Raw genomic sequence first — 14,839 nt, 5'->3', positions numbered from 1 at the left:
AATTTGCAGTCTCTTAAATTGCACAGATGAGTGTTAGATCAAACTTTTTACAACAAGCAGCCTGAATTTACAACAAGTATACCAAACCTATGGTGGAAAAAAGTAACTCTAAGGACTGACTGTGCAAGTGTTGAGGTTCCTCAACTCCCACTGTTTTGAGGGTACTCAGCACTTCACAGAACTGAGCCAATCAAGTATTTCATTTACATTGTGGGACTGATCCTGTGAGGTGCCTAACACTTTCTACAAGGTTCCAACTCATTTCAACTCCAGCAAACTTCAATATGAATTGAAGAGGCCCAAAATTTCTTAATCTGTTGCCTACAATGGGACTGCTCTGCTCATTGCTTAAAGATGCATTCCCTCTCCCCAAGATCAGAGTCCTGTAAAGAAAGCTGCCTATCACAGTGTTTCTGATGTTAAAATCCAGACCCAAGCAACTGCCATTTAAGACCTGGTAGAAAAAACAGTAGCATTTCGAAATTTTTACTGTATTTTTAAATATTTAACTTTTCAATGCACATTTCTGAAAAAGCAAAAACCTGTACTGTGTTCTATAACTCTACCAAAATTACAGTAATTTTTCATCTTTTTTGTGGTTTTGGCTGAAAAATTGAAAACTGAACACTTTTCAACCAATTGTATTTAGTTTAGCACCCTGCATTCCTAAATTAGTAGGAAACAATCCCATCACAATAAAAGTATGGTAAATTATTCCCACTGGCCACTATCAAACTCACAAATTATCCTTTGTGACCAAAAACTGACAAATGTATACTTATAACACACCTATGCCAAACAATACAACTGAAATTAAAATGGGTAGCAATGGATATGAAACATTGGACCTCTAATTTTCTGCTCTAGTTATTAAATCGTTATATACCTCAGCATCATACTCCCAGAGCTGATTTCCTCTCATATGATGGCATTTCAACATGATCACAGGGCCATTGAGTCTAGAAACATCCAAGCATAAATCATCTGTGCGGATCTCTTTATCAGCAGTAAAGGAAAATACCTGAAAACATAAAATGATGAAAGTTACAGGGGGTTAAGGACACATACTTTTCCAAATGATTACTGACTTGTACAAGGTATGATTTTGATTTACGTTAGTGACCTTTCAGCAGTTCCTTCTCTGATGTTGGGAAGGACTGAAAAATGTTGTTGTGTGTTTCATAGAAGTTTGCATAAGCTTCGCTGTACGATTTTAAGAAATCAATGTATAATAGAAAATGAGTGAAAAGCCCTGAGCCATCGAAGACTTTCACATGTGCTTAACTATATATACACACAAGTATTTTGAATCAAAGGTGCAACTCAGAGTATAGAGTTAAACAAGTGTTTAAGTCTTTACATTGAAAGAACACTACAAAAAGATGAAGTAATAATGCATCACCATAGATATGGGTATTTCAGAAACCATTTCACAAGATCTTTTTTTTTAAACAATGTTTAGGCTAAGAGCACCCATCATTTGAAGAAACTGGGTGCTCTTAGCCTAAACACTCAACTTCCCAATTTCCTGTACCAAAGATTATCATGTAAGGCAGGGGGTTTCCAACCTGGGGTACGCGTACCCCCAGGGGGTACGAGAAACTTGTCAAGGAGGTACAGGGAATATTTGGTAAATAACTAGATTATCCTAATTGAAATATTCTAAAAGTAGCAGTGTTATTGAAAAAAGTTGTGGATTCTAGAGTCTAGAATTTATTTCCTTTCATATTGAATAGGGGATACGGGAAGGTTTACTAAAAGCCAAGGAGTACGGGGACCAAAAAAGGTTGGGAACTCCTGATGTAAGGTATAGAGAGTTACATCTTGGAATGAGGAACATTGAGTAACTTGATAAAATGGAGAGGAAAACAATGGGTCATCATAAACAAAACCATTTCAAGCTATTTTTCAGCACATGCATTAGAGGGACTGCTGTTTTACAACATCTTGAATAAGTGATAGTAAAAATCAATATTTGCAACTTTTTAGATAAAAATGGAAATAGTGGTAAATTAATAAAACTATTACTCTATAAGGTCTTATATAGATGTATCTCTACTTATTTGCTCATTTAACTGTGGACATCTTCAGGCAGAACAAACAAAAGGCTCAGTGTTTTGACATGATTATTAACTCTTGTACCTGAGTAAACATGGAAAACAAATCACGCCTATTCTGGCAACATTTAACATAATTATTTCTACAGTCACATTTAATATACAGAAGTAGCAGTGTACCTCAAGAGTTAAGACAAGGGGTTGAGATTCTGCTGCTGCACTTCAAAGAGACTGTTGACTTAATACATGGCAAGCCGGGATACACTACATGGCAATCTATGGTATTCTAGCCTGCTGTGCACTAAATGGCCACGCGAACTCCATTATCGTGTGCATAAATTCTGTAGAGTACTTTGACGTACCGGTCTTCAAGCAAAATATTGTGACTAACACATTGTGTCACAGAATGATTTGGACAATAGCTATACACAGAAGTAATGTCTTAGTAATTATATTGGACAATGTGTAATAACGCAGTCAAAATCACTGAGCATTGATATTTCACTTACAAAGGGCAAATGTGGCTTAACAGAGATCAATACAAATGATTAGAGCATTGTCAAAATATTTAATTTTGACAAAACAAGGAAGTAAATACACAGCTACTGGAAATCTTTTCAAAGTTACTGATGTACAATCTCTATGGGATTAAACTCAAGGCATCCAAATAGGAAAAAAGTTAAGCATGGTAGAGTCATGCGTTGCCAGAGGAATACAGTACAAATCAAAAACTTGGGATTGCTCTACAAATCCCAGATAACTCTCACCTAGTATACAATGCTATATCTATCTATTGACATGGCCAGTATACTTCTAAACCGATGTAATTGCCCATGAGATATCTATCATCCTACAAGAAAACCATTTTTTTAGGGCTGTCAATTTATCTTCGTTAATGCCTGCGATTAATACAGGACAGGATTAATGCATTTAAAAAATTAATGCGTTAATCTCAGGCGTTAATGCTGTGCTGCCCTTTGAAATGCAGCTCAAGCGCTTCAAAAGGGCAGCGCTGCATGAAGCCCGGGGTCAGCTGGGCTATGTCCAGACTCAGGGTTTTTTTCGAAAAAAGTAGCCTTTTTTCGAAAAAACTTCACCTGCATCTAGACTGCAGCCGCGTTCTTTCGAAATTAAATCGAAAGAACGCGGCTTTTCTTTCGACGGCGGTAAACCTCATTGCACGAGGAAGAACGCCTTTTTTGATGGAGATCCGTCGAAAATAAGTGAGTGTGGACGCAGGGAGGCCATTTTTTCAAAAATAATGGCCTCCAGGAAGAAGCCCTGGTGGACAATCTGGGGCATGCCTTGCATGTCTCTGGTTCCTGTCTGCAGCCATTTCTTAAAGGGACAAGCACCCTCACAGCCACTTGTGGCAGCAAAGCAGCCAGAGCACACGGCTGGTTAAGTGCAGCATGTCTCAGCCCCAAGACCCTCCTGGCCCTTCTAGAGAGCCTTCTGGGGACCCAACCAGGGGCTCCAAATGCCAGGCACCATCATGGTCTGGGCCAGAGCTCAAGACCCTTCTCGAGCTCTGGGGAGAGGAGGAGGCCTTACAAGCCCTAAAAAGCAGGCGGCGAAATGCGGACATTTATGGCCACATGGCAGAGGCCCTGGCCCAGAAAGGACACTACCCCCGCACCCAGGAAAAGGTGCGCTCCAAAGTTAAGGAGCTGCGCCAAGGGTATGTGAAGGCCAGGGAGGATAGCTCCCGTTCTGGGAAAGCTCCCCACTCCTGCCCCTATTATACTGAGCTGGACCAGATCCTGGGTGGTGGTGAAGCACACACACTATGGCGTCTCGTGCAGTCAGGCTTGGCGGACCCTGTGGTGGACGCGCCAGAGCAGGACCCAGAGCAGTCTGGAGACTGGGACATGGTGCCAGAGGAGGACAGTGAGTATTTCCATTAGAAATACATAGGGACAAGAAATATGACAAAATCTTGTTAACAGATATTTGAATTTTATGAACAATGTGCTTAATTACAAAATAAAGAAAAGCAATGCATTCAGCTACTGTACATGCTACAAATCTTTCTCACTGGAACCATGTCTTCATGACACAGAAGATTGACGCTGCTGTGGTTGATCTTCTAGAGTTCGATTTAGCAGGTCTAGTGAAGATCTGCTAAATCAAACTCAGAGGGCACCCCAGTTGGCACCCAGTAATCCTGCTCTTTAAGAGAAGTAAGGGAAGCCAATGGGAGCATGTGCTGCTGTTAACCTCCTGCTATGCGGGTGGCGTGGAAACACAATTTAAGATACGTTGGCTCCAGCTACGTAATTAACGTAGTTGCAATTGTGCATCTTAATTCCACCTTCTGCTGTATTGTAGTCCAGGCCTAAGAGAATTTCTTCAGGAGAAGCAAAACAGGTAGTCCTTATAATAGGCTAAAAACAGATCCCAAAGTTTTGGACAAAAGCTATTCGCATTATCCATGCACAATAAAGCATATGGAAAATACTTAGAAATGGGTTCCCCAACCTTTCTTCAAAAGCTCAAAAATGACTGCATGATTTTCTAAAGCAGCACATCCACTTGCACTTCTGACCTAATGCTCATAGAGAAATTTCAGAACACAAATTATGTTTTTGGAGAAATTTATAAACTGAATATAACAAAAAGAATATTGGTCCTATAAATCTTAGTAAGTATTGATATAAACATAGAACCATAGAATCATAGAATTACAGAATCCTAGAACTGGAAGGGACTTTGCAAGGTCATCAAGTCCAGTCCCATGCACTCACGGCAGGACCAAGCACAGTCTACACCATCCCTGATAGATGACTGTCTAAATATCTCTTAAATATCTCCAGAGATGGAGATCCCACAGCCTCCCTAGGCAATTTATTCCAGTGTTTAACCACCCTGACAGTTAGGAAGTTTTTTCCTAATGTCCACCCTAAATCTCCCTTGCTGCAATTTAAGCCCACTGCTTCTTGTTCTATCATCAGAGACCAAGGAGAACAATTTTTCTCCCTCCCCCTTGTGACACTCTTTTAGATACTTGAAAACCACCATCATGTCCCCTCTTAGTCTTCTCCTTTCCAAACTAAACAAGCCCAATTCTTTCAGTCGTCTCTCAGAGCTCATGATTTCTAGACCTTTAATGATTCTTGTTGATCTTCTCTGGACCTTCTCCAATTTCTCCACATCTTTCTTGAAATGTGGTGCCCAGAACTGGACACAATACTCCAACTGAGGCCTAATCAGCACAGAGTAGAGAGGAAGAATGACTTCATGTCTTGCTCACAAAACTCCTATTAATGCATCCCAGAATCATGTTTGCTTTTTTTGCAACAGCGTCACACTGTTGACTCATATTTAGCCAGTGGTCCACTGTGACCCATAGATCCTTTTCTGCAGTACTCCTTCCTAGACAGTCGCTTCCCATTCTGTATGTATGAAACTAATTGTTTCTTCTTAAGTGGAGTAGGCTATGTCTACACTGAGGGGTTTTTTCAGGATCCAGAGAATGTATTTGCACTTCCGCTTTTTTTGCAGAAATGCAAATGCGCTCTTTCGGAAGCCCCTGTATTCCTCCTTCCACGAGGAAGAAGGGGGCTTTCAAAAGAGGGTTTTTTTCTGACATTTGGCCCTATTTAGATGGACCAAATGTCAGAAAAGCCTCTTCCGACAAAAGAATCGGAAACAGCTACGCAAAATGCGGAGTGCATTTTGTGTAGCTTTTTCCGATAAAAACATGTAGTCTAGACCTAGCCGTACTTTGCAACATAGCACTCTTCCAGCAGAACTGGAGTTGCAGCATGGTTTAAAAGGTGTAATAAAAATGATTCCAACCATAGTTGAAATGTTCCTTAATTGCCCAATGGTTCTTTTCACACTGAGAATATTCTTCAGTATCCAGATTATAAATTTCACTCCCCCCCCCCCCCGTCAAAGTATGGACAGATTCTGTCTGACAGGGCTGGATAACATATATTTAGAATATTAAATACTTACCTAGGGAAGTGAACAAAATAGGTAGGCAGAGCCTGACAAGTACTCAGAAGTTATCTACTTCAAAACAGGACCAACAAGGAAAACAATAAAACACCACTGGTCAACAATAGCCCCCCAGCTTAAACCCTCCAGTGCATCACTGACAATCTACAACCTATCCTGGAAAAGGATCTCTTTCTCTCACAGACCCTAGGAGATAGGCCAGTCCTCACCTACAGACAGTTCCTGCCCCCAATTTTAAGCACATACCAGCAGCCACATACCACATCACACCTCAGATACACTCACTCAGGAACCTACCCCTGCAACAAACCCCATGGTCAACTCTGTCCACATTTCTATGCAAGCGACACCATCACAGGACCTAGCCACATAAGCCACATCATCAGGGGTTCATTCAACTGCACACCTCCTAATGTGATATATGCCATCAAGTATCAGCAATGCTCCTCTGCCATGTATATTTGCCAAACCAGACAGTTCTCTGCACCAAAGAATAAATGTACACAAATCAGACATCAGGAAAGGTGACATACATAAACTGGTAGGGAAACATTTTAACCTCCCTTGACATTCAATAATGGATTTTAAAGTAGCTATTCTTCTACACAGGAGTTTTATCATGCAATTAAAGAGTGAACCTGCTGACCTGGAATTCACTTACAAGTCTGACGCTGCCAATTTAGGCTTGAATAAAGATATGAACTGGTCTTAAGGCACTACAAAGGCAATTTCCCCTGCCTTTGATATTTGCATTTACATATTGAAAGCTATGAATGGGACACACCCAGCTTGACTCAATTAGCTTAATTAACACTGGTCCTACAATTGACAGGTAACTGCTTTTGCTATTATATATACTCCGATTATGTAATACCCACTTCAACTCATCTGATGAAGTTGGTTTTACTCATGAAATACAATAAATTCATTAGTCTCTAAGGCTATGTCTATACTGGGATATTATTTAGAAATAACTCCCCAGTTTAGACATGCCCTAAGGTGCCACGGGAGTGCTCGTTGTTTTTAAAGTTATAGACTAACATGGCTACCCCCTCTAAGATATATTTAAAATGTCACAGACCTGTCTTTAAGCAATCATTCAGCAAAATAAGCTCATCTAATATGTGTGTTTGATTGCTATGATGCACACATTTGAACCGAGCATTTATGTATACATACAGGGAGAGCTTTTTTTTGGCCACCAAATGCAATAACTGAAATCAAAACAGAATGGCTGAAAGGTTTGGATTTATCTGAGAAGCCACTGGGACTATTCATTTCCTGAAGTTACTGGTTGCTGAGTGTAATGCTACTGTAATTACCCAAGAAGTCCTCTGGTACTTCTACACAATACACAAGTTTTTTTAAAAAATATTATATTCCTTACCTAAAATTCATTTGATACATAAAACTTAGCTGATATTAATTTTGCAAGAAACAAAACCTTTAGCCCAAGACAACTGTAATTATAATTACAAAAAACAGAAGAATGACTACAAAACTCAATGCTTAAAAAAAGGAACTAGCACTGAAAAGTGTATATCTGATTCCAAACTTTTCTACATTTGTGGGTACTGAAAGCTATAGTTTCAGCTTAGGCTCATTTATCCACATCTCAGTTACTTTAATCTTAAAACCCTAAAATCTGTTTGAACTTGGCAATTTTCTTCTTTCCTCAAAGAAGTTTTTGTATTTGCATGTTATGAAAAGGAAACCATTATTATTTTGAAGTCAATTCCTTTATGCAAGTTTACATTTCCTTTTTATTAGCAGTACAGTAAAACTCCAATTGTCCAGCATCCAGTGGTCCGGCACTCCTGATAGTCTAGCACCAACTGGAACCCGGAAGTGCTCCAGCCAGCCGGACAATTGGAGCTGCTCCATGCCGCTTCCCCAAGTCCGCTGCTGCCGCTGCTGAAACTGACCTGCAGCAGATTTGGGGAAGTGGCGCTGAGCTCAAGCCGGACCGGATGGCATAGACGTTCGAGTCCTTAGGGCCCTGGGCTGGGGTCCGTGAGAGAGGCGGGCCCGTACCCCCTTCTCCCCACCTCGGGGGCTAGCGAACTCTCAACCTAGAAGAGACCCTACGGGCCAGTGGTGAGACAAACTTGGATGCCGGAGGGTGATTAAAAAAGGTGAAGGGAGCACGGGACCAGGGGAGGGGTGGCGGTGCCAACGGGGCACCCTATAGACCCGTTTACAATTAGTAAGTAATATTTTACTAACACCTGAATAATTATTTCATAATATTAAAAATGTAGAGTTAAATGGAGCTTTTAGCCATGTGTAATGGATGGTTCATAGCTACGCTGTTCTAAGAGGAAAACAAGGAGTGATTCACAGATGATCACAATTCCTTCAACAGTGTTCTATGATGCCACAAAAAGCCATTTGCAGTAGCCTTATTTTGCAATGTAGCTTCCTTGTAAGGACACTAGATGTCAGGGTAAAGTTGTCACCTATCCAGTTTTTCCCAGGGTCATTCCTTTTTTGAGGCAGCTCTCCAAGGAAGTCAGTAAGGGTGCTCAGTATTCATAGATGGTTGTCTAATTTTATTGGCTAAGGATCAACCCCAAATGTCCTGGGTTTTTGTACCTTTGAAGTGGCACAAAGGTATTCCATCCTATACTATTCCTCACCTACATGCTCTGTCTATGAAGATGGGAAGATGAGGAGAAGAGCGCGGGCTACCGGGAAGTAGAGGATACAATGGAAAACATGCTCCCAATAATTGTGAGGGGTAGAGAACTTTGGCCCTGGGACTGTGGGAGGAGGGTGGGGAGGAGGAATGAGTTCCTCTGGGCCCTGGGGCAGCAGCTGGAAAGGGGGGAATGAGAAGGTCTTGGCCCTAGGGCCACAGCAGGGGCACAGAATGTGCTTTTCCAAAAGAGTTCCAATTAAAATTTCTGTGTAGGCCACTGTTGGGTACTCAACCTCTACATTCAGCCTCATCTGAAACTGTAAATTGGAAAGCCATAAACTGTGAAGTGACTGCACATGGGGAGGGGGGATGAGACTTACTCTCCCTCACTAACTACACAGCTGTGCATGTCTGGGTAGCAATACAGCCCTTAACTTCTAATCATTTGTTTTAATGTACTGAACATATAAATAGCCCCAAATTCTGCCAGCTTTACTCATGTTGAGTAGAATCTCACCCATAATTAGGCAAATTCTAAAACTGTGCATTACACACACCAAAGCCCAGAATGGAATCTGCCTTCATTGAATAGTTTGTGTCTGTGGCAACCAAATACACTAGTAGTCTGAGGAGGAGAATTAAATATTATAACCGAGAAATACCTAACAAAAGCACAGACATAAATGTTATTTTGTTTGGTTTCTCATGCATCTCTTTATCTAGATAAAATATTTAACTACAATAACTGCATGTTGCAATATCTACAAAGAATTTTAAATTTGTTGTTATTAGTAAAGCTAAAGTGTTTCACCTATTCACCATAAAGATAATTTGTCTTCCAGAAGATGGGTTTATTTCATTATGCACATATCATACGGTATCTGTGTATCCAGTATATATTTTTGTAGTATGAAATTTCTTACAATTTCTAATTCACTGACCAGCTCTACTGCTTAATAGTGACCAAACTACTAGAGAAGAAATTGCCATGATACTGAAAGAAAAATATATGTCTAATAAGAATAGCAAGTAACTGCATAGCAAAGAAATTAGAGGAACTAAAGTCTGAAACCTTAGATTTAAAAAACCTTCCATATAGACTTTTGTTGTTATGGAAGAGTTCCCCCAAATTCCTTTCCTTAGCATCTGAGCCAGCTTTTAGTCTTGAAAGATAATGCTGTGATGTTGCTAGTTTTCTAACATAGTTTTGTTTTTCATGAGCTGGCAAGAGCAAATGAATTTGGCCTCTACCTTAATCTTTCTAACTAGAGTTGCTCCAGGGGGACATATATTTGAACAGTTACATTTTAATAGTTTAATTCTAAGAGGTTTTCCACAATAGCTTAAGATGAAAGATTTTTCTACATTAAAATGTTGGGGTCACTAAAGACTACTGCTTGTTTTTCTGTAGGACTGACGCATTGTGATTCCAAATGCAATGACTGTCATCATCTTTGTTCCTTAGATGCTAATCACATCCAGTGGAATGGAACTGAACCAAATGAAACATAATAGAACAGAACAAGATTATCTGGAAAGGAATCACAACATTCATTTCCCAGTCCAGGGTCTAGTTATTGTATGTGTTGCTTTGTTACCCAAGAAACCTCACAATCTGTTACACACTATTATATGATATGGTAAGAGTTATATAACAATGATTTACATCTATATCACTCATGCTGAATGATTCCAAAGTGGCAAGAGACAGAATTCATCCAAAGGCTATTGCAAAAAATAAGGTTTTTTTTTCTGATATCCTTAGTGATATTACATACCTGTATAGCCAATCATATGACTTATTTCCCACAAAGGCCATTCATCAAATTTCCACCTTCAAAAGCCATTCCATTTTTTAACTTGTCTATGAACAATTTTTCAGCCAGGGACCAATGTTACATCAATGGATATAGATAATAACTGAATGGGTACCTGGATTTATAGAATCCATGCCCAATACTGTAAGTTAGCAGACCATGAGAAAGAAGCAGTTATCAGCCGTAGTCCCAAACTCCTACCTCCTTTTCCTGGAAATACCTCTCCCCAAAATTCCCCCACCAAACAGAAAAAAAGAAAAACAAAAAGACCCTCATTACATATCTGTACAGTTACCATTCTTCAAGATGTGTATGCAGATGTGTATTCCACACAGTAGTTGTTCAGCTTTGGCATGCTGGGCACCAGCATCCCTGAGTGAAATATACATTTGTAATCATTAGAAGAACCAAAAAACCATCATTTTTCATAACTCTCCCAACAGATCATAAGAAGCAGAGCTGACACAAACACCAGAAAGGAGGAAGTATGGTCAAAATGTTGAGTAGACTCATAAGTAAGTTTTTATACAAGCTTCTTAGTTCTCAGATTAAAAAAAGTACATTTCTAGCCCTCAAACCGTGATTAAAAGCTTGAAAATTAAGCACACCGGTTCCAATACCAGAAGGCAAATTAAATTAACCCAATATTTATTATTTTCAAATCATCATGATTTTAAGCCAGTCTCGTGATTTGAGGGCTATAAATCAGAGGTGGTTTGCTAGGGTTAGCCCCTGGTGGTCTGTCAATGCTTTATTTACACATACTTGCAGATCCCATTGGCCATGGATCACCATTCCCCACACGGCAAAAATGTGACATCACTTCCCACCACTCTCATTCATCCCTCTGATGCATTTATAAAGAGCAATCATATATCGCCATAGACTTCATCTGATTAGGTTAAACAAGCCAATCACCTTAAGTCCCCTCTTATGAGGTAGGTTTTCCATTCCTTTGATCATACTAGTAACCCTTCTCTGCTCCTTCTCCAGTTTTAATTCATCTTTCTTAAACATAAGAGACCAGACTTGCACATAGTATTCTCAATAAAGTCCTACCACTGCCTCTGCTGCTTCCAATACAAGTTTCCCTGTTGCAAAAATTCTTGTTTCTAATCTAATCTAATCTTGCAAGGAGGTTTAATAGTAGTTCGAATTAGGAGCTTTAATTCCAACTACCTAGTCCGTGCCACGTGTAGCCACGGGCAGGTAGTTCGAACTATGGGAATTTAAAAATGGCACCCGTCTGGGAACATGCAACTGAAGCCCGGGATATTTAAATCCCAGGCTTCATTTGCAAGTTCGAACTAGGGTAGAAGTGTAGACATACCCAAAGCTATTACTCCTCAACTGCTCATTACCAGTGTTCCCTCTTAACTGTGCTGCAGCACAGCTTCACAAGTGATTAATCAAATCAGCCCCACCCAGTCAGAGGCTCAGGATTCCATTCAGGGAGCTGACTGACTAGGTGGGGCTTATTAATCACCTGTGAAGTTCTGCTGCTGTGCAATTTAGAGGGAACCCTGCTCATTACCCCTTTAAAAGCCGAAGCAAAGTATTTGTTTAGATGCTGGGCCATGCCTAGATTATCCTTAATTTCCACCCCCATCCTCAGTACTTGGCAGTCCTACCTCTTCTTTTCTTAGTTTATTTATACCACATCTTACTATTGCTTTTAACTTCCTTTGCAAAGTCCAACTCTGCTTGGCTTTAGACTGTTCTCACTTTCCCCCTACTACACTTTCTGAAAGTCAAGAGGAAGCTTCCACTTGTTAGAAGCACTTTCTTAATAACTTGTTTCAACAACACAGTTAACTATATTAAGTCAAGGACTGATACAAATTTGTACCAATTTCCCTCTTTGGGGATTTTGAGTAATACTTAAAATTCTATTATTCTTTTTATGTTTGGACTATGCAACATGGTGCTTCTTATATTCTGCATCAAACATCTGCATCAACAGCACATTTATCTACACACAAGCTTTTGGTGGGTGTGATCTCTAGGGGGAAAAGAATATCAGTTTAAATGTTCCAGAGTTCCTTACCACACAATAAAACAAAGTATATGTGATTGAACTCATTATGCCGTGCTCTGCAGACTATCATGTACGAAAGATTGTGACAGCATTATTCTAACTAGACACTCCCCCAGAAATAAAGTTTTAAATGGATAAGGTTTGTACAATCACTGGATCAGATTTAAGAGTAACAGACTTTCAATGCCTTTTTGCCTCATGAAGGACCAAGCATAAAATAATGGGAATATGCTCCCCTCAGCTGAAAGCAGTGGGTCTATGTCTGGGCAGGTGAAAAGGTGTAATGGCTCCTTGAAATGCCCCCACTGTCCGGGGTTATGAGGGGAAGGACAATGGGGCAACACCTCAGGTGAGCAAGACAGAACCAGAAGGCCAGCTCAGATCAGATAACATTGACTTATCTTATCATGGGGAAGGTTACTTATAACCTTATGCCCTCCAGGTGGAATTTTTGACCACCGATCTACAGACTAATAGGAAGGAGACAGGCAGTGTAGAAGGAAGCAGGACAAATGCCGATAGTATGATGCAATGCCAAATTAAAAAGTAGACTCAATCATCTATGGACAAAATTCTCCTCTCAGTTCCACAAGACATTATTGTATGGATCTCAGAGGAAATTTGCAGCAAATATATTTTATTAATTCTCTGCAGAGTGCATAAAATAAGATTTCTAAGCCCAGGACATTATATCTATTGCTTATATATAGTGCTTTTTTTTTTTTGGTAAGAAAAAAGATGCTGGTACGCTGAGGCAAAGTTGTTGAGAGAGAGAAAAAAAGGAAACTTGTTGAGAAAAAAAAAAACAAAAAAACCACACACGCGCACAACTCTGGGGGCTGATATGTGGTTGCGGCCCCTTTAAGAGCCAAAATGCCACACCGGGCACTGGACAAAGAAAAAAAACCCAACCACGCTGCGCATCCTGAGCAGACTTCCATCAGGAGCCAAGCTTCCCCAGGAAAACAGGTGCCGGTACGCACAGGGGAAATGCCATTCCTTTTCTGCGTGCTGGGAAAATAGGTGACAGTATGCCATTTTGGGTTGTACCATCACAAAAAAAGCACTGTATATACATATATATTTAAATACTCTTCAAATAGTGAAGAAATGTTCTTTCAAAACAAACAAAAAAGCTTCAAAATCAAGGAGCTGGCAAGGACACTCCTTAATGGACACTCCTCAGAAACATTGCAGGTGCTCCCAATCGAATTTATTCTGGCTGCCATACTAACTATCCCAAGTCTCCCAATTATTTTGAATTCACCTTTCCTAAATTATTTAAATCATTCTAATAAAAAGTACAGGCTGTGAAAGACTCACCCCACACTCCCCAAGCTTTATGAAATGGGCTTATAGACATGAATATACACAACTCAAAGGTGTTTTGAGCGAATTATTTCGTGTAACCCATCAATCTTCATGTCATGATCTGCTGGTTCTGTTTATCTTACTTTGATATATGTATCATTTGTGTGTGTAAAATGGAGTGGGGAATACTTTTTGGGTTTCAAATGTGTGAATGAGGGACATGGAGGAAGTCTATCCTTCGAAGTCTTGATGAGCAACTGTTAAACAATCTCTTTTGTCCTTAAGTCTGAGAAGGGCTTGGTAGGGAATGGCCTCAATTCTTTAGCAAAAAGAATAGGAAAGCATGGGCCTTCGTCTTTTGGATGGGCTGCACCTGGAGGAAAGGAGCCAGAGACCCCAGGGTGAGGGAGACAGCCCTGGTTTGGAGAGGCAGATGGAAAAGAGGTTTTAGGGTGAGTTTGAAAAGTTTGTACTGAGGTTTTAGGGTAGAATTAGCCAAGTGTTTTTGTTTCTTTTGATTTGTAACCGACTTTGCTCTGTCTGTTCTCACTTATTACTACTTAAATCCTACTGCTTCTACTTAATAAAATCATTTTTATTTTCTATCAAACCCAGTGTAAATAATGGTTACCGGGGGGGACACGGGGGACCAGAGTGTACATTCCCCCTTTCATTGTTAAAGGTAGGTGGCTTACCTAATTCTTTGGGATCTGATCCCATTTGGGGAGCAGTATCCCAGGAAGCTGGGCCCTAAACAGCACTCTCCTTGGACCTGAAGAGGTTCATTGTACATACTGCTTCTCAGAGGGGCAGAGATCTCAGCTCGGGGCCTTGGCTGGGGGAGACCAGCGGAGCTGCCTCGGCAGGACCGGGGGTTGAGAAACCCCAGAGAGAGGGAAGGTGACCATGTCAGCACGCTGGGAGGCACCCCTGAGGGGTCATCTGTGACCACACCCCATCACACAGGCAAAGTGCTTTCTCTTTCCTCTCACATTATGTTGATTCACAA

The 14,839-nt window shown here is 40.4% G+C and overlaps 1 protein-coding gene across 4 annotated transcripts in view; it reads right to left on the bottom strand.

Moving 5' to 3' along the window:
• Window positions 1-14,839, bottom strand: part of GALNT13 (polypeptide N-acetylgalactosaminyltransferase 13) — a 338,848-nt gene that overhangs the window by 37,723 nt on the left and 286,286 nt on the right. For all 4 annotated transcript variants that reach the window (XM_075933419.1, XM_075933416.1, XM_075933417.1 and 1 more), the window contains one exon: window positions 887-1,021. In XM_075933419.1, coding sequence (XP_075789534.1) covers window positions 887-1,021 — 135 coding nt within the window. The remainder of the gene's footprint in view (window positions 1-886; window positions 1,022-14,839) is intronic.

This window comes from Pelodiscus sinensis, chromosome 7 (assembly GCF_049634645.1).
Source record: "Pelodiscus sinensis isolate JC-2024 chromosome 7, ASM4963464v1, whole genome shotgun sequence".
Lineage (NCBI taxonomy): Eukaryota > Metazoa > Chordata > Testudines > Trionychidae > Pelodiscus > Pelodiscus sinensis.
This window is presented reverse-complemented; position numbering and strand designations above follow the sequence as displayed.